Source organism: Tursiops truncatus, chromosome 7 (genome assembly GCF_011762595.2).
Source record: "Tursiops truncatus isolate mTurTru1 chromosome 7, mTurTru1.mat.Y, whole genome shotgun sequence".
NCBI lineage: Eukaryota > Metazoa > Chordata > Mammalia > Artiodactyla > Delphinidae > Tursiops > Tursiops truncatus.
The window spans coordinates 22,239,118-22,260,092 of NC_047040.1; the positions used below are offsets into that span (position 1 = coordinate 22,239,118).

The window sequence follows — 20,975 nt, forward strand, 5'->3', positions numbered from 1 at the left end:
ACAAAGTAGACTCTCAATATTTTCTGGATGAATCTATGACTAATAGAATTTTAAACAAAGTCATAAAGTTCTGCCTGTTAAATAATAAGCTTACTGAACATAATGTTAATGTGAGCTTTGTATACAAATTTTATTTTAGTGCATTAACTGTTGAAACTAGCGAACCTCTTGAAACTAGTGAAATTTCTCTCAACATCATCATACAAACATTTGACAAGGGCTTGGTTTGGGCTCCTTGTTAAAAGATACTTGAAAGATACTGATACAGATCAAATAGATACAAATATGTGGCTATAGATATTTAATTATAGCTTTAGATTTATATTATGATTATAATGTATTTATAGTTGTAGATATAGATATTATTTTCAAACCCCAGATAAATTTCAATACCTAAAGGAAGGACTCCTAGTGAGAGTTTGTTTCTGTGTTTGGGCGTGCCCCTATGACATCTAGTTTTCTTCTTATTAGCTCTCCCATTGTGCATACACACACACCTTATTTCTTCCTTTGGTTTACCAAGTACTAATGGCTTTATTTCCCTTGAAAAATCAGGTTTTCATCAACTTTGCCAAAGACCAAAAGTGCTATGAAACTGCCGATACCAGTAGCCAAGTTTCCACCGTAAGCACTGACTCACAAGATGACCAGCTGTAGTCTTAGTACCTCCAGCAAACTCAGTCTCAACAAATGCCAATGGCTTCATTTTGAGGAGCTGCAGAAGATACAAATTCCTCAAAATATCTTAATTTTAAAGTATTATTCTGTATTGGAAAGTTACAATTGTGCAAGACTAGCCAGTAACTATAAATGGAAAGTTTTCTTTCTAAGGTCAGTGAATGTTTTTACTACTGAAATGAATTTCTGTCTACTCAGCACTGTGAGCATGCTAGTGTGTAAGCTGCTGACTCTTATGCAAAGGTGAAACCTCTGAAGATGAATGCCTTAATTTGTTACTTTCAATAAAAAGACAGCTTAAAAGCATGGCTATTAGCAGTTGAAAGGAAAGAGTGGAGAAGAAAAGTAAGGTAGTTTGGGGTAGGTAGAATTGGGAGAGCAAACAAAATAATTTATTTTCAGAAAATAATAGAATGAACATCATCATGAATACGTGAATCTATTGTGATGTGTAAAGTGCCAAGGGCCAGATTAACATTGGCAGTAATGAGTGGGCACAATGTCTAGAGTGTTTGTGTATGTCATCTTCAGTACCTGTAAATACATGGGGACATACTGACCCCCCCGAAATGCCTTTCTACAAGAATGCTATAGAGGGGCAGTTTACCCTGGTGGTAAATAGAGCTTAAATCTATTCCTGCAGTGCCTTGCCAATAGTAAGGCACAGAGCAGAGCAAGAAGCTACTTGCTTTTCGGCGGAAATAGGTGTGTCAGCTGGGCAGATACAAATACTGAAAGATGATGGAGAATTCATGTGCTGCTGGCAGACAACATTTTTTAAAGCTGTTAACAGAAAGGTTCATATTCTGGGTCTCTCTGAAGGAAACATTCCTGTGGAAGGAAAATGAATATGAAGATAATTTTCAGCTAATTACCCGGCTGACCCAGAATCATATATATGGCTATAGAATAGACTTCATAATAATGCCAAATTATATGGCCCTTGGGGGAGGTGCTTTACATAACGTGTGTGTGTGTGTGTGTGTGTGTGTGTCTATGTGTCTATATGAGTTTGCTTTGGCACATCTGTTTTGAAAATCAATAAAATCAACATTTAGTAAAAACAGTTCATGAAGTCATTTCATTTGTTAGGGAAGAGCCAGGAATTTAAAACTTGGAGTCACATGGATGACAAGCTCCCATGAGACCTGGCCCCTGCTTACTTCTGCACCTTCACCACTTTCTTTCTCCTCTTCCTCTTTAGGGTGTAGCCATGCTGGCCTCTTTTTGGTTTTGCCAGTGCACCAAACTCCTTCCTCCCTCCACACCTCTGCATGTATTTTCATACGTCTCCCTGTGTGAAATGCCCTTCCCCCACAGTGTGTGCCTAGCTAAGTCTTCAGAAATGTTTTTCTTTCTCAAAGAAGCTTTCTTTCCCTAATTCTTCAGTTTAAATCCAATCCCCCAGTCCTAAAACTGTACTCTATTGTACTTCCTAATTTTCTGTGAGAGCACGCATCCTAATTTGTAATATATCTAGATTAATGATATATATCTTAACAGATGGCAACAAAATTTCTCTTAAGATAGAAAATATCCTTGTTGAATATAATACATAGATAAGCTTTTTGGAGTAGACAGTGTAATTCTGAGAGGATGAGTGTCTTCAGCGGTCCAAACAAGCAAAAAAATGGTCAGGCTCCATGAGAGAATAGAGGGATTTGTTTATTGTTCATTGTGTTTGTTATTGTGGTGGTTGGTTGCTTGCTTCTGAGCAGTTGTAGGAAGAGAAACACAGGGGGAGGAGAGAAAGGAAGTGGAGAAAGGAGGAACCAGTGAGATGGTAGAAGGCTGAGTATTGAAGAGAAACTGAGTATTGAGAAACTGAGTGGTTGAATGGACTTTTAAAACCATGAATTTCCAAATGTTTTCACATTCGTTTGCTGTGCAGCCATGCTGTGGACTGTCCTCCTACCCCTAAATCTTGGTTAAAGTCAGTCATACTTACTAATGCTTTATGTGAATGAGTGTCTAGTGGAAATTGAGGAAAGGATGAGTTGTCTTCTTTGAAAGAGGCACAGAACAATGCCTGCTTCACCACAGAGCAGGAGAAGCCTGGTGGGAGGCGAGACCATGAGTCGGAGGGGTCCGGATATGTGCTGAGCGGAGCTTCTGACCCCCCAGGATGTGGATCTGGGAGGTTCCAGCCAATCTCATCTACCTCTCAGTAGGCAGGGAAGTCCAAGCTGCCCTCTGAATGACATGGATGGCACTTTTGAGTGTTTATTTAGTATTTCTCTCCCTCACTAGACATGAAGCTCTATGAGGACAGGAGACCTACTTTGATCTTCCTAGTTTTCCCATCAGTACCTACACACACGATAAATATTTGTGGTACTCAATAAAGATTTGTTGGTTAAATAGATGAATAAATAAATGAATGAGAAACAAAAGAGAAGCAGGCATGGTTGGTATGGAAACCAGGCATCTTTATTCTGTTTAAATCTATGAAATTCAGTGAAGTGTCCCATGAGGTAGTTTATTCATGGAGAAGAAAAAGGAAAGATGACACTTTGTTCCATAATACAGATATTACAGTGTATCCACTGGAATAGGAGGATTTGGGTACCTTCTTTGGGAATGGAATTCTAATGCTTTGCTTCTGTACATTCCTGCACATTTATTTCTTCTTTGTCTTTTTGTCTGTGAGGATGTACTGTTTGAGTTTTACAGTGCATTTTTACATATAAGTAAGGAACGTACATAAAAAACTATTTGAACCCACATCCGTTGGGGCTTCTCTACAGTAGAGAAAATGTTTTGAGAATTCCCAGTTCTTGGAGGACTGCCTCCACTCTGGATAACCCGTACAGATTCCGCTTTTTCATATGAGTTACCTAAATTACCTCTGAGGATTGTGGCAATCTTCACCTCACGTATAAAACCTGATTTTCATAATATTAAAACATTTGGAAAAATGATATGTACAACTACCTTCTCCAAATATGCTCTCTGCCCGAATGATTCATTCTTCTCCTCAGAGATGATAATTCCCTAGACAATAGCAAATGCCCTCCTGGGTGAGGGTGAGGGTGATGCAGCAGGCTTGCATGCTCTTACCTCGACAGGAGCCTGGGAGCCTGCTTGCTTCATTAAAGTACACTTATCAACATAAGATTTTAAGTGTAATAACAGCAAGCTAAAAGGGAATGATATTATTTCCTTTGGCATCATTTGTGACACTTAATCTTATCCCTCCCTTACTTATCAACCCAGACCGGTTTTCCATAATCTGTAGAACGAAATGCAGACTCCTTAACTGACCCTCAAAGAATCAATATTTCATAATACACCCCACCACGTCCACCTCTCTTCCTCATGTACTCTACACCCAACTTCAATGAATTGCTTGCTATTTCCTATTATGACAGATCTTTTCGCACCCTTGTGCCACTTTGCGCTTGTGCCACTCCTTTCTCTTGAAAGACCTTCTCCCTGTTCCCACTCAGCTTTTATGTAGAAACTCCTCTTCTTCTTCACGTTTTCTTTAAGGAAATCTTCCCAGAAAGCCTCAGGCAGAGTTCATTGTTCTATCCTCATTACAAAAGCATTCCGTGCAGGCCTCTGCAGCAGTGTTTCCCTGCTAGATTATAATCATCTCTATACCGTCTTTCTCTTCCCATTACACTCTAAGTTGATCAAGAGTAGTGACCTGTTATTCCTTCATCGTTGTATCTGCCATACCCAGCAGAGTACCAACTATTCTTGCTCAATAAATCATTGAGACACCAAAACGTCTGTTTCAATGTAGAAATATTTTCATAATTTTGCTCTGAATTTTTTGCAGTTATGTTTGTTTTAGCTTTAGAAGACTAGCTATTATAATTTAATGTTAACTGCTAGGGAAAAATGTTCAGATAACCAGCCATTTTACATTGAAATGTTGTTTCTGCATAAAGCACAGATGCTGAGCAGTTGGGGTGGGCAGATGACCCAGGATGACCAGAGTACCTAATTTCTCGCGACCACTTTGATTACTTTAGAGATTGACATATGACTCCAGTAAAATTAATCAATCATCCTTGAATTAATCTTTTCTGTTTCTTTGTTTTATTTTTATTTTAATTTTTGAATTTTATTTTATTTATTTTTTTATATAGCAGGTCCTTATTAGTCATCAGTTTTACACACATCAGTGTGTACATGTCAATCCCAATCGCCCAGTTCATCAGACCACCACCCCCACCCCCTGCAGCTTTCCCCCCTTGGTGTCCATACGTTTGTTCTCTACATCTGTGTCTAAATTTCTGCCCCACAAACCGGTTCATCTGTACCATTTTTCTAGGTTCCACATACATGTGTTAACATACGATATTTGTTTTTCTCTTTCTGACTTACTTCACTCTGTATGACAGTCTCTAGGTCCATCCACGTCTCAACAAAGGACCCAATTTTGTTCCATCTTATGGCTGAGTAATATTCCATTGTATATATGTACCACATCTTCTTTATGCATTCGTCTGTCAGTGGGCATTTAGGTTGCTTCCATGACCTGGCTATTGTAAACAGTGCTGCAATGAACATTGGGGTGCATGTGTCTTTTTGAATTATGGTTTTCTCTGGGTATATGCCCAGTAGTGGGATTGCTGGATCATATGGTAATTCTATTTTTAGTTTTTTAAGGAACCTCCATACTGTCCTCCATAGTGGCTGTATCAATTTACATTCCCACCAACAGTGCAAGAGGGTTTCCTTTTCTCCACACCCTCTCCAGCATTTGTTGTTTGTAGATTTTCTGATGATGCCCATTCTAACTGGTGTGAGGTGATACCTCACTGTAGTTTTGATTTGCATTTCTCTAATAATTAGTGACGCTGAGCAGCTTTTCATGTGCTTCTTGGCCATCTGATGTCTTCTTTGGAGAAATGTCTATTTAGGTCTTCTGCCCATTTTTGGATTCAGTTGTTTTTCATAATACTGAGATGCATGAGCTGTTTATATATTTTGGAGATTAATCCTTTGTCCGTTGATTCGTTTGCAAATATTTTCTCCCATTCTGAGGGTTGTCTTTTCGTCTTGTTTATGGTTTCCTTTGCTGTGCAAAAGCTTTGAAGTTTCATTAGGTCCCATTTGTTTATTTATTTTTTAAATGGAGTCGGTATTGCTAAGAGAGCTATTTATTTATTTATTTTTATTTTTGGCTGTGTTGGGTCCTCGTTTCTGCGTGAGGGCTTTCTCTAGTTGCGGTGAGCGGGGGCCACTCTTCATCGCGGTGCACGGGCCTGTCACTGTCGCGGCCTCTCTTGTTGCGGGGCACAGGCTCCAGACACACAGGCTCAGTAGTTGTGGCTCACGGGCCCAGTTGCTCTGTGGCATGTGGGATCTTCCCAGACCAGGGCTCGAACCCGTGTCCCCTGCATTGGCAGACAGATTCTCAACCACTGCGCCACCAGGGAAGCCCCCATTTATTTTTGTTTTTATTTCCATTACTCTAGGAGGTGGATCAAAAAAGATCTTGCTGTGATTTATGTCAAAGAGTGTTCTTCCTATGTTTTCCTCTAAGAGTTTTATAGTGTCCAGTCTTACATTTAGGTCTTGAATCCATTTTGCATTTATTTTTGTGTATGGTGTTAGGGAGTGTTCTAATTTCATTCTTTTACATGTAGCTGTCCAGTTTTCCCAGCACCACTTATTGAAGAGACTGTCTTTTCTCCATTGTATATCCTTGCCTCCTTTGTCATAGATTAGTTGACCATAGGTGCGTGGGTTTATCTCTGGGCTTTTCTATCTTGTTCCATTGATCTATGTTTCTGTTTTTGTGCCAGTGCCATATTGTCTTGATTACTGTAGCTTTGTAGTATAGTCTGAAGTCAGGGAGCCTGATTCCTCCAGCTCCGTTTTTTTCCCTGAAGACTGCTTTGGCTATTCGGGGTCTTCTTTGTCTCCATAGAAATTTTAAGATTTCTTTTTCTAGTTCCATAAAAAACGCCATTTGTAATTTGATACGACTTGCACTGAACCTGTAGAATGCTTTGGGTTGTATACTCATTTTCAAAATATTGATTTTTCTAATCCAAAAACATAGTATATCTCTCCATCTGTTGCTATCATCTTTACTTTCTTTCATCAGTGTCTTAAAGTTTTCTGCATACAGGTCTTTTGTTTCCCTAGGTAGGTTTATTCCTAGGTGTTTTATTCGTTTTGTTGCAGTGGTAAATGGGAGTGTTTCCTTAATTTCTCTTTCAGATTTTTCATCATTAGTGTACAGGAATGCAAGAGATTTCTGTGCATTAATTTTGTATCCTGCAACTTTACCAACTTCACTGATTAGCTCTAGTAGTTTTCTGCTGGCATTCTTTAGGATTCTTTATGTATAGTATCATTTCATCTGCAAACAGTGACAGTTTTACTTCTTCTTTTCCAATTTCTATTCCTTTTATTTCTTTTTCTCCTCTGATTGCTGTGGCTAGGACTTCCAAAATTATGTTGAATAAGAGTGGTGAGAGTGGACATCCTTGTCTTGTTCCTGATCTTAGAGGAAATGCTTTCAGTTTTTCACCATTGAGAATGATGTTTGCTGTGGGTTTGTCGTATACGGACTTTATTATGTTGAGGTAGGTTCCCTCTATGCCCACCTTCTGGAGAGTTTTTATCATAAACGGGTGTTGAATTTTTTCAAAACCTTTTTCTGCGTCTATTGAGATGATCATATGGTTTGTATTCTTCAATTTGTTAATATGGTGTATGACATTGATTGATTTGTGTATATTGAAGAATCCTTGCATTCCTGGGATAAATCCCACTTGATCATGGTGTATGATTCTTTTAATGTGTTGTTGGATTCTCTTTGCTAGTATTTTGTTGAGATTTCTTGCATCTATATTCATCAGTGATATTGGTCTGTAATTTTCTTTTTTTGTAGTATCTTTGTCTGGTTTCGGTATCAGGGTGATGCTGGCCTCATAGAATGAGTTTGGGAGTGTTCCTTCCTCTGCAATTTTTTGGAAGAGTTTGAGAAGGATGGGTGTTAGCTCTTCTCTAAATGTTTGATAGAATTCACCTGTGAAGCCATCTGCTCCTGGACTTTTGTTTGTTGGAAGATTTTTAATCACAGTTTCAATTTCATTACTTGTGATTGGTCTGTTCATATTTTCTATTTCTTCCTGGTTCAGTCTTGGAAGGTTATACCTTTCTAAGAATTTGTCCATTTCTTCCAGGTTGTCCATTTTATTGGCATAGAGTTGCTTGTAGTTGCTTGTAGTCTCTTAAGATGCTTTGTATTTCTGTGGTGTCTGTTGTAACTTCTTTTTCATTTCTAATTTTATTGATTTGAGTCCTCTCTCTCTTTTTCTTGATGAGTCTGGCTAATGGTTTATCAATTTTGTTTATCTTCTCAAAGAACCAACTTTTAGTTTTATTGATCTTTGCTATTGTTTTCCTTGTTTCTATTTCATTTATTTCTGCTCTGATCTTTATGATTACTTTCCTTCTGCTACCTTTGGGTTTTGTTTGTTCTTCTTTCTCTCATTGCTTTAGGTGTAAGGTTAGATTGCTTATTTGAGGTTTTTCTTGTTTCTTGAGGTAGGCTTGTATAGCTATAAACTTCCCTCTTAGAACTGCTTTTGCTGCATCCCATAGGTTTTGGATCGTCATGTTTTCATTGTCATTTGTCTCTAGGTATTTTTTCATTTCCTCTTTGATTTGCTCAGTGATCTCTTGGTTATTTAGTAACGTATTGTTTAGCCTCCATGTGTTTGTGTTTTTTACGTTTTTTCCCCTGTAATTCGTTTCTAATCTCATAGTGTTGTGGTCAGAAAAGTTGCTTGATATGATTTCAGTTTTCTTAAATTTACTGAGGCTTGATTTGTGACCCAAGATGTGATCTATCCTGGAGAATGTTTTGTGCGCACTTGAGAAGAAAGTGTAATCTGTTCTTTTTGGATGGAATGTCCTATAAACGTAATTAAATCTATCTAGTCTATTGTGTCAATTAAAATTTCTGCTTCCTTATTTATTTTCATTTTGGATGATCTGTCCATTGGTGTAAGTGAGGTGTTAAAGATCCCACTATTACTGTGTTACTGTCAATTTCCTCTTTTATACCTGTTAGCAGTTGTCTTATGTATTGAGGTGCTCCTATACTGGGTGCATATATATTTATAATTGTTATATCTTCTCCTTGGATTGATCCCTTGATGATTATGTAGAATCCTTCCTTGTCTCTTGTAACATTATTTTAAAGTCTATTTTATCTGATGTGAGTATTGCTACTCCAGCTTTCTTTTGATTTCCATTTGCATGGAATATCTTTTTCCATCCCCTCACTTTCAGTTTGTATGTGTCCCTAGGTCTGAAGTGGGTCTCTTGTAGACAGCATATATATGGGTCTTGTTTTTGTATCCATTCAGCAAGCCTGTGTTTTTCGGTTAGAGCATTTAATCCATTCACGTTTAAGGTAATTATTGATATGTATGTTCCTATGACAATTTTCTTAATTGTTTTGGGTTTGTTTTTGTAGGTCCTTTTCTTCTCTTGTGTTTCCCACATAGAGAAGTTCCTTTAGCATTTGTTGTAGAGCTGGTTTGGTGGTGCTGAATTCTTTTAGCTTTTGCTTGTCTGTAAAGCTTTTGATTTCTCCATGAAATCCGAATGAGATCCTTGCCGGTAGAGTAATCTTGATTGTAGGTTCTTCCCTTTCATCACTTTAAGTATATCATGCCTCTCCCTTCTGGCATGTAGAGCTTCTGCTGTTCCCTTGTATGTTGTCATTTTTCCCTTGCTGCTTTCAATAATTTTTCTTTGTCTTTAATTTTTGCCAGTTTGATTACTATGTGTCTTGGCATGTTTCTCCTTGGGTTTATCCTGTATGGGACTCACTGCACTTCCTGGACTTGAGTGGCTATTTCCTTTCCCATGTTGGGGTAATTTTGACTACAATCTCTTCAAATATTTTCTCGGGTCCTTTCTCTCTTCTACTTCTGCCACCCATATAATGTGAATGTTGGTGCATTTAATGTTGTCCCAGAGGTCTCTTAGGCTGTCTTCATTTCTTTTCATTCTTTTTTCTTTATTCTGTTCCACAGCAGTGAATTCCACCATTCTGTCTTCCAGGTCACTTATCCATTCTTCTCCCTCAGTTTTTCTGCTATTGATTGCTTCTAGTGTAGTTTTCATTTCAGTTATTGTATTGTTCATCGCTGTTTGTTTGTTCTTTAATTCTTCTAGGTCTTTGTTAAACTTATCTTGCATCTTCTCGATTTTTGCCTCCATTCTTTTTCCGAGGTCCTGGATCATCTTCACTATCATTATTCTGAATTCTTTTTCTGGAAGGTTGCCTATCTTCACTTCATTTATTTGTCTTTCTGGGGTTTTATCTTGTTCCTTCATCTGGTTCATAGCCTTTCACCTTGTCTATCTTCCTGTGAATGTGGTTTTTATTCCACAGGCTGCAGGAGTGTAGTTCTTCTTGCTTCTGCTGTCTGCCCTCTGGTGGATGAGGCTACCTAAGAGGCTTGTGCAAGTTTCCTGTTGGAAGGGACTTGTGGTGGGTAGAGTTGACTGTCGCTCTGGTGGGCAGAGCACGGTAAAATTTTAATCCACTTGACTGCTGATGGGTTGGGCTGGGTTCCCTCCCTGTTGGTTTTTTGGCCTGGGGCAACCCAACACTGGAGCCTACCTGGGCTCCTTGGTAGGGCTGATGACAGTCTCTGGGAGGGCTCATGCCAGGGAGTACTTCCCAGAACTTCTGCTGCCAATGTCCTTGTCCCCACAGTGAAACAGAGCCACCCCCCGCCTCTGCAGGAGACCCTCCAACACCAGCAGGTAGGTCTGGTTCAGTCTCCCCCGGGGTCACTGCCCCTTCCCCTGGGTCCCGATGCACACACTACTTTGTGTGTGCCCTCCAAGAGTGGAGTCTCTGTTTCCCGCAGTCCTGTCGAAGTCCTGCAATCAACTCCCCCTAGGCTTCAAAGTCTGATTATCTAGGAATTCCTCCTCCCGTTGCTGGACCCCCAGGTTGGAAAGCCTGGCGGGGGGCTCACAACCTTCACTCCAGTGGGTGGACTTCTGTAGTATAAGTGTTCGCCAGTCTGTGAGTCACCCACCCAGCAGTTATGGGATTTGATTTTACTGTGTTTGTGCCCCTCCCACCATCTCACTGTGGCTTCTCCTTTGTCTTTGGAGGTTGGGTATCTTTTTTGGTGAGTTCCAGGACATTGGACCACCAGAGACCTCCAGGCCCTAAGTAATATCAATCGGCGAGAGCTCTTCCAGAGATCTCCATCTCAGTGCTAAGACCCAGCTCCACCCAATAGCCAGCAAGCTCCAGTGCTGGACGCCCCATGCAAAACAACTAGCAAGACAGGAAAACACCACCACCCATTAGCAGAGAGGCTGCCTAAAATCATACTAAGTTCACAGACACCCCAAAACACACCACTGGACACAGCCCTGCCCACCAGAAAGACAAGATCCAGCCCCACCCACCAGAACACAGGCACCAGTCCCCTCCGCCAGGAAGCCTACACAAACCACTGAACCAACCTTAGCCACTAGGGGCAGACACCAAAATCAATGGGAACTATGAACCTGCAGCCTGCAAAGAGAAGACCCCAAACACAGTAAGTTAAGCAAAATGGGAAGACAGAAATACACAGCAGATGAAGGAGTAAGGTAAAAACCCACCAGACCAAACAAATGAAGAGGAAATACGCAGTCTACCTGAAAAAGAATTCAGAGTAATGATAGTAAAGATGATTCCAAAATCTTGGAAATAGAAAGGAGAAAATACAAGAAACGTTTAACAAGGACCTAGAAGAACTAAAGGGCAAACAAACAATGATGAACAACATGATAAATGAAATTAAAATTGCTCTAGAAGAAATCAATAGAATAACTGATGCACAAGAACAGATAAGTGACCTGGAAGATAAAATAGTGGAAATAACTACCACAGAGCAGAATAAAGAAAAAAGAATGAAAAGAATTGAGGACACTCTTAGAGAGCTCTGGAACAATATTAAACGCAACAACATTCGAATTATAGGGGTCCCAGAAGAAGAGAAAAAGAAAGGGTCTGAGAAAATATTTGAAGAGATTATAGTTGAAAACTTCCCTAACATGGGAAAGGGAATAGTCACTCAAGTCCAGGAAGCACAGAGACTCCCATACAGGATAAATCCAAGGAGAAATATACCAAGACACATATTAACCAAACTATCAAAAATTAAATACAAAGAAAAAATATTAAAAGCAGCAAGGGAGGGCTTCCCTGGTGGCGCAGTGGTTTAGAAACTGCCTGCTAATGCAGGGGACATGGGGTCAAGCCCTGGTCTGGGAGGATCCCACATGCCACGGAGCAACTGGGCCCGTGAGCCACAACTGCTGAGCCTGTGCTTCTGGAGCCTGTGCTCCTCAACAATAGAGGCCACGATAGTGGGAGGCCCATGCACCGCAATGAAGAGTGGCCGCCGCTTGCCAAACTAGAGAAAGCCCTCGCACAGAAACGAAGCCTCAACACAGCAAAAATAATTAATTAATAAACTCCTAACCCCAACATCTTCTTAAAAAAAAAAAAATTCAAAAAAAAAAAAAAAGCAGCAAGGGAAAAGCAACAAATAACATACAAGGGAATCCCCATAAGGCTAACAGCTGACCTTTCAGCAGAAACTCAGCAAGCCAGAAGGGAGTGGCAGAACATATTTTAAGTGATGAAAGAGAAAAACCTACCAAGATTGCTCTACCCAGCAAGGATCTCATTCAGATTCGAAAGAGAAATTAAAACCTTTACAGCCAAGCAAAACTTGGCTTGAGAGAGAATTCAGCACCACCAAACCCACTTTACAACAAATGTTAAAGGAACTTCTCTAGAAAGGAAACACAACAGAAGGAAAAGACCTACAATAACAAACCCAAAACAATTAAGAAAATGGTAATAGGAACACACATATCAATAATTACCTTAATTGTAAATGGATTAAATGCTCCAACCAAAAGACGTAGACTGGCTGAATGGATACCAAAACAAGACCTGTATATATGCTGTCTACAAGACAACCACTTCAGACCTAGGGACACATACAGACTGAAAGTGAAGGGATGGAAAAAGATACTCCATGCAAATGGAAATCAAAAGAAAGCTGGAGTAGAAATTCTCATATCAGACAAAATAGACTTTAAAATAAAGACTATTACAAGAGACAAGGACACTGCACAATGATCAAGGGATCAATCCAAGAAGAAGATATAACAATTGTAAATATCTATGGACCCAACATAGGAGCACCTCAATACATAAGGCCAATGCTAACAGTCATAAAAGGGGAAATCGACAGTAACACAATCATAGCAGGGGACTTTGACACCCCACTTTCACCAATGGACAGATCATCCAAAATGAAAATAAATAAGGAAACACAAGCTTTAAATGACACAATAGACTAGATAGATTTAATTCATATTTATAGGACATTCCATCCAAAAAGAGCAGATTACACTTCTGAAGTGCGCACGGAACATTCTCCAGGATAGATCATATCTTGGGTCACTAATCAAGCCTTGGTAAATTTAAGAAAATTGAAATCATATCAAGTATCTTTTCCAACCACAACGTTATGAGACTAGATATCAATTACAGGGGAAAAAAAACTGTAAAAAATGCAAACACATAGAGGCTAAACAATATGCTACTAAATAATCAAAAAGTCACTGAAGAAATCAAAGAAGAAGTCAAAAAATACCTAAAACCAAATGACAATGAAAACACGACGATCCAAAACCTATGGGATGCAGCAAAAGCAGTTCTTAGAGGAAAGTTTATAGCAGTACAATCCTACCTCAAGAAACAAGAAAAATGTCAAATAAACAACCTAACCTTACACCTAAAGCAGTTACAGGAAGAAGAAGAAAACAACAACAACAACAAAAAACAAAGTCAGCAGAAGGAAAGAAATCTTAAAGATCAGATCAGAAATAAATGAAAAAGAAATGAAGGAAACAATAGCAAAGATCAATAAAACTAAAAGCTGGTTCTTTGAAGAGAAACAAAAATTGATAAACCACTAGCCACACTCATAAGAAAAAAAGGGAGAACACTCAAATCAACAGAATTAGAATGAAAAAGGAGAAGTAACAGCTGACACTGCAGAAATACAAAGAATCACGAGGGATTACCACAAGCAACTATATGCCAATAAAATGGACAACCTGGAAGGAATGGACAAATTCTTAGAAAAGCACAACCTTCTGAGACTGAACCAGGAAGAAACAGAAAATGTAAACAGACCAGTCACAAGCACTGAAATTGAAACTGTGATTAAAAATCTTCCAACAGGTCTTCCCTGGTGGCGCAGTTGTTGAGAGTCAGCCTGCTGATCTGGGGACACGGGTTCGTGCCCCGGTCCGGGAAGATCCCACATGCCGCGGAACGGCTGGGCCCATGAGCCATGGCCGCTGAGCCTGCACATCCGGAGCCTGTGCTCCGCAAAGGGAGAGGCCACAACAGTGAGAGGCCCGCATACCGCAAAAAAAAAAAAAAAAAAAAAAAAAATCTTCCAACAAACAAAAGCCCAGGACCAGATGGCTTCACAGGCAAATTCTATCAAACATTTAGAGAAGAGCTAATGCCTATCCTTCACAAACTCTTCCAAAATATAGCAGAAGGAGGAACACTCCCAAACTCATTTTATGAGGCCACCATCACCCTGATACCAAAACCAGAGATGTCACAAGAAAAGAAAACTACAGACCAATATCACTGATGAACATAGATGCAAAAATCCTCAACAAGATAATAGCAAACAGAATCCAACAACACAATAAAGGGATCATACACCATGATCAAGTAGGATTTATCGCAGGTATGCAAGGATTCTTCAATATATGCAAATCAATCAATGTGATACACCTATTAAGAAACTGAAGGATAAAAACCATATGATAATCTCAATAGATGCAGAAAAAGCTTTTGACAAAATTCAACACCCGTTTATGATAAAAACTCTCCAGAAATTAGGCATAGAGGGAACCTACCTCAGCATAATAAAGGCCATATATGACAAACCCACAGGCAGCATCGTTCTCAATGTTGAAAAACTGAAACCATTTCCTCTAAAATCAGGAACAAGACAAGGATGCCCAGTCTCACCACTATTATTCAACATAGTTTTGGAAGTTTTAGCAATAGCAATCATAGAAGGAAAAGAAGTAAAAGGAATCCAAATGAGATAAGAAGAAGTAAAGCTGTCACTGTTTACAGATGACATGATACTATACATAGAGAATCCTAAAGATGCTACCAGAAAACTACTAGAGCTAATTAATGAATTTGGTAAAGTAGCAGGGTACAAAATTAATGCACAGAAATCTCTTGCATTCCAATACACTAATGATGAAAAATCTGAAAGAGAAATTAAGGAAACACTTCCATTTACCATTGCAACAAAAAGAATAAAATACCTAGGAATAAACCTACCTAGGGAAACAAAAGACCTGTATGCAGAAAACTATAAGACATTGATGAAAGAAGTTAAACATGATACAAACAGATGGAGAGATATACCATGTTCTTGGACTGGAAGAATCAACATTGTGAATATGACTATATTACCCAAAGCAATCTACAAATTCAGTGCAATCCCTATCAAACCACCAATGGCACTTTTCACAGAAATAGAACAAAAAAATTCACAATTTGTATGGAAACACAAAAGACTTCAAATAACCAAAGCAATCTTGAGAAAGAAAAATGGAGCTGGAGGAATCAGGCTCCCTGACTTCAGACTATACTACAAAGCTACAGTCATCAAGACAGTATGGTTCTGGCACAAAAACAGAAATATAGATCAGTGGAACACGATAGAAAGCCCAGAGATAAACCGACGCATACATGGTCACCTTATCTTTGATAAAGGAGGCAAGAATATACAATGGAGAAAAGACAGCCTCTGAATATTTGGTGCTAGGAAAACTGGACAGCTACATGCAAAAGAATGAGATTAGAACACATCCTAACACCATACACAAAAATAAACTCAAAATGGAGTAAAGACCTAAATGCAAGGCCAGACACTATAAAACTCTTAGAGGAAAACGTAGGAAGAACACTCTTTGACATAAATCACAGCAAGATCCTCTTTGACCCACCTCCTAGAATAATGGAAATAAAAATAAACAAATGAGACCTAATGAATCTTAAAAGCTTTTGCACAGCAAAGGAAACCATAAACAAAATGAATACATAACCCTCAGAATGGGAGAACATATTTGCAAGCAAAGCAACTGACAAAGGATTAATCTCCAAAATATACAAGCAGCTCATGCAGCTCAACATCAAAAAAACAAACATCCCAATCCAAAAATAGGCAGATCTAAATATACATTTCTCCAAAGAAGATATACAGATTGCCAACAAACACATGGAAGGATGCTCAACATCACTAATCATTAGAGAAATGCAAATCAAAACTGCAGTGAGGTATCACTTCACACTGGTCAGAATGGCCATCATCAGAAAACCTATAAACAATAAATGCTGGAGAGGGTGTGGAGAAAAGGGAACCGTCTTGCACTGCTGGTGGGAATGTAAATTGATACAGCCACTATGGGGAACAGTATAGAGGTTCCTTAAAAAACTAAAAATAGAACTACCGTATGACCCAGAAGTCCGACTACTGGGAATATACCGTGAGAAAACCATAATTCAAAAAAGTTATGTACCACAGTGTTCACTGCAGCACTATTTACAATGGCCAGGACATGGAAGCAACCTAAGTGTCCATCAACAGATGAATGGATAAAGAAGATGTGGCACATATATACAATGGAATATTACTCAGCCATAAAAAGAAACGAAATTGAGTTATTTGTAGTGAGGTGGATGGATCTAGAGTCTGTCATACAGAGTGAAATAGTCAGAAAGAGAAAAAGAAATACCATATGCTAACACATATATATGGAATCTAAAAAAAAAAAAAATTGTTCTGATGAACCTAGCAGCAGGATAGGAATAAAGATGCAGATGTAGAAAATGGACTTGAGGACATGAGGGAAGGGTAAGCTAGGACGAAGTAAGAGAGTAGCATTGACATATATACACTACCAAATGTAAAATAGATAGCTAGTGGGAAGCAGCTGCATCACACGGGGAGATCAGCTCAGTGTTTTATGACCACCTGGAGGGGTGAAATAGGGAGGGTGGGAGGGAGACGCAACAGGCAGGGGATATGGGGATATATGTATACAAATAGCTGATTCACTTTGTTATACAGCAGAAATGAACACAACATTGTAAAGCAATTATACTCTAATAAAAATGTTACAGAAAAAAAGGAAATTACCCAGGGAAATTATACTGATTTCAGAATTTCACCTTTCCTAGAAATTTTGATATAATTGGTCAGGGTATGGTGTAGCCACTGGGAGTCTTAAAAGGTCTCCAAGTGTTTCTAATGTGCAACCGAGGTTGAGATCCATGGTTCTATCTGCTGTGGATAACTGACATCATTGAAAATCTTCAAAAGTGATATATCACTCCTCAAAGTCTTATTAAATTTGTATTAGTCTTTGGTTCCATAGATAGAATTATAAATTGTATTGCTGTACTATAGATCCCAGGTACTAATGCCCCTTGAAAACTTGTATTATAATCATGTCACTAAAATCAGAATTGGAAAGAAGAGCCTTTTGAGGCCTCAAATAGTGGTTTTAAATGATGTAAAAATCAAGTTATGCCCTAGTTTTTTTTTTTAATTATATTTTAAAACTAATGGAACATTTTAAAAAACGGAAATGCACTCAACTGCCCCGTACAAGAGGAAGACACACCTGAGTTTGGGGTCTTTCCAAAAGAATCTCTTCCCAACAACTCTGCTAATTTTCCTAATGAACATTCTTTTGCTTTTTTAGCCAGGTGGTACTACAACACTTATAGGTACCAAGACAGCTTCTGAAGTATTTGTCCCATCTGCTTTTGTAGTCGTTTCTCTATTCTTTCTTGTTTTCTTAAAATATAGCACAGAGCATGAATCATGTTGAGCTGTTATTAGAGAATGGGCTTTGTTGCAGAATCACATGTGAATCATTTAAATCCTACCTAACAATCCAGTTAAGGCATTAAGGCATTATGTTACGTATCAGTGAGTAAGAAGTACCACAGAGAAATGAGTTTTCTTAGTAAATTAATTACTTTCAGAAAAATGGAGACACAGATGTATACTTTTTTTTTTTTTTTTTTTGGCGGTACGCGGGCCTCTCACCGTTGTGGCCTCTCCCGTTGCGGAGCACAGGCTCCAGATGCACAGGCTCAGTGGCCACTGCTCACGGGGCCAGCCGCTCCGCAGCATGTGGGATCCTCCCGGACCGGGGCACGAACCCGCGTCCCCTGCATCGGCAGGCGGACTCTCAACCACTGTACCACCAGGGAGGCCCCAGGTATATACTTTTATCTCTGTAGATTTTAGCGCTGGAAGAGTAAATGGTTCATTACAATATTTTAGCGAATTGTTCTTTGTGAATAATTTTTCAATTTTTAAAATTTAAACATATCTTAATAAAAGCATGAAGTGCAACAATATATTTTTAATATTTTTAAAGCTCCATTAAAGTAACATCACATAAATAGATGGACTTAGACTTAATAGAGATAAAATCGTGCTTCTAAGTTAAAAACTACAAAGAATAAAACAGCACGTATTTAGGAAATACTTCCCCTCATTCTCATTAGGTTTTATTTCATTAATGTTTAAGTGAATTTTAAATTACTGAATTAATATATTTCTACAGACTCCCTTAAAACTTAAAATATTACAGATAAGATTAAAGTGATTTTGACACCACTCCCAATTTGAGCGTCCTCCTCATCTCCCCAGAGATAAGCACCATGATGAATTTAGTGCATTTCACTCAAGAACTTTTTAAGAGTTTTAATTAACCTTACAAACGTGCATGCATATGTACATGCCAGTGGAATACAGAGATGCCAGCTCGGAGTCCAAGCTCTGCTGCACCCACCTTTACTACAAAAATAGAATAACAGTAGATAAAATGCAAAAGATAAAACAAAACCAGGACTGGTTTCGAAAACAAGATAAACAGGCTCACGGATCAGAAACAGCTGAAATAAGAGCCAGAGTGAAACCGAGGGTAATCATCAGTTAAATCCATTACACCTGGAACCTGCCTTGCTGCTCCAGCTGGCTTTAATTGTTGCTACAAAAGACCTCCAAGCATCACATACAAACAAGATATTTGCCCGAGTTGATTTGAAGGAGCTTGAACTCAACTGTGTCTAGTTTGGGCCCGAGCCGGTTAAGACTGGTTAGGACCACGGGCTTCCAACTGGGCATGCGCGAGTGTCTGCTTGGACTTTTTGATGTCAGGCGACTAGGAGGTCCACCCTCAGAGCACATTCGCGCCGCCATTTTCTGGACCAGCGTCCTGTGAAGAAATCTGTGCCTTAGTTGTACCTGTGCAGAGCAATGATTCCTTCACCTTTTCCTTTTCTCCAGTTACCTTTCCCCGTGCTTCCCAGCCTCAGCTTTATCCTGTAAGTATCCCGAGGCCCTCACCTTTGGAGGGGCGGATTTGAGATTTGTTCTCCCATCCTCTCACTTATCTGCCTGGTGAGTAAACCCCTTCTCTGCTGCGGACGTTGGTGTTTCAGTATTTGGATCGCGGCGTGTCTGGCAACAATAGGTTGCTGAAACTCGAGTTGAACAGCAGGCAGTGGTGGCCCTGAATTAAGCCCCTGGGGAGCAAAGGGGACTAAAATGACTTCCAATGAGTTGAGGGGTACCAGAGCTCAGTTACTTTAGCATCCTCAGTGACTCCTTCTTTAAATAAAAACAATGACTTACCTTAGCGTATATAGGAAATCAGATCCAGAGGGTAAACATAAGACAATTTGCAAGAATATAATGATGGAATATATAATTTCCAGCGTTTAAACAGGTTTTAAATAAACAATGATAACACTGTAATTGTAAAGAAGAAAGGGCTCTTGTTACTTCAATTCTGTCATTCTGTGTAGGCTCCTCAAGTTTTTATTTATGTTCAAAAAAATTTTTTTAATTAATTTTATTTATTTTTGGCTGTGTTGGGTCTTCGTTGCTGCGTGCGGGCTTCCTCGAGTTGTGGTGAGCGGGGGCTACTCTGTTGCGGTGCACAGGCCTCTCGTTGCGGTGGCTTCTCTTGTTTCAGAGTATGCTCTAGGTCATGCAGGCTTCAGTAGTTGTGGCTTGCAGGCGCTAGAGCACAGGCGCAGTCGTTGTATCACATGGGCCCAGGGCCCAGTTGCTGCACGGCATGTGGGATCTTCCCGGACCAGAGCTCGAACCTGTGTCCCCTGCATTGGCAGGTGGATTCTTAACCACTGCCACCAGGGAAGCCCTGTTCAAAATTTTTTGACTACATAGATATTTAAAGGCTGCTAGTATCAATCCCAAAGAAATAAAGATGTGACGAGTATTGGGGTAGCTAAATTTATTGTGAAATGAAATTTTTGTAAATCTCTACCAAACTTTTATTTTTAAGGCTTTCCTGACTATTTATATAATTGTTGCTTTGAGTGAGAAAACTATTTTGAAATTAATGTGTTCTTTGAGTTATGAGCGAAGATAGATTAAACAGGCTGGCTATACTTGCTAATGAGCTTAAATACACAAAAATCTATTTTGAGAAAGGCATTGACAAATTTGCAGAAGATAAGGCTTGACACACAAACTGTGTTCATTTAGAAACAAATAACTAAAAAGATGTTTTTTCCCTTTTCTAACAAAAAATGTATTAAGATCATTAAAAAGTATCAATCTGTTACTTTTTTCTTTGTTTAACATAATATTTATTTTATTCTCTGAGTTTATTAATTTTCTATTTTTTACTGGCATGACTATATGTGAAATTCAATAAAAGATAAATCTTCACAGTTTTCATTGCTTTTGTGGCTACTATTAGTTTTATTTCATGATAATTATTTTAAAAATAATTTTGTCATATTGAGAAGGGAGATGTAAAATAAATGATTGTCATATTGAGAAGAGAGATTAAAAAAAAAAAGATCCTCTCTCAAAGTCAGATATGATAGGTTAGTCCCTTTTCATCCCACAGTCAAATCTCCCATTTCTGGAAGGTAATAGCTGCAGATGTATTGATGTAACAGAAGTCATTGTTTTGAAATTGAGAATGAGAGGGAAGATTAATACTCTCAGCATTATTTATATCAGAAAAAATTTATCCTAATGAATTTTCAGTTGATGGAATTAGAAATATACCAGAGGTCACAAATGTGCAGTTGAAAAACCAGATTCTACACAAGATATGTTTCACTTACTCTGCACAATATTATGGAAAAGATTAAAGAGCCA

The 20,975-nt window shown here is 38.9% G+C and overlaps 1 protein-coding gene across 3 annotated transcripts in view; it reads left to right on the forward strand.

Moving 5' to 3' along the window:
- Window positions 1–20,539, forward strand: part of ABCA12 (ATP binding cassette subfamily A member 12) — a 197,727-nt gene extending 177,188 nt beyond the window's left edge. For all 3 annotated transcript variants that reach the window (XM_019938973.3, XM_019938975.3, XM_019938974.3), the window contains one exon: window positions 556–20,539. In XM_019938973.3, the coding sequence (XP_019794532.2) occupies window positions 556–657 (102 nt within the window). In that variant the 3' untranslated portion in view covers window positions 658–20,539. The remainder of the gene's footprint in view (window positions 1–555) is intronic.
- The last annotated feature ends 436 nt before the right edge of the window (window positions 20,540–20,975 follow it).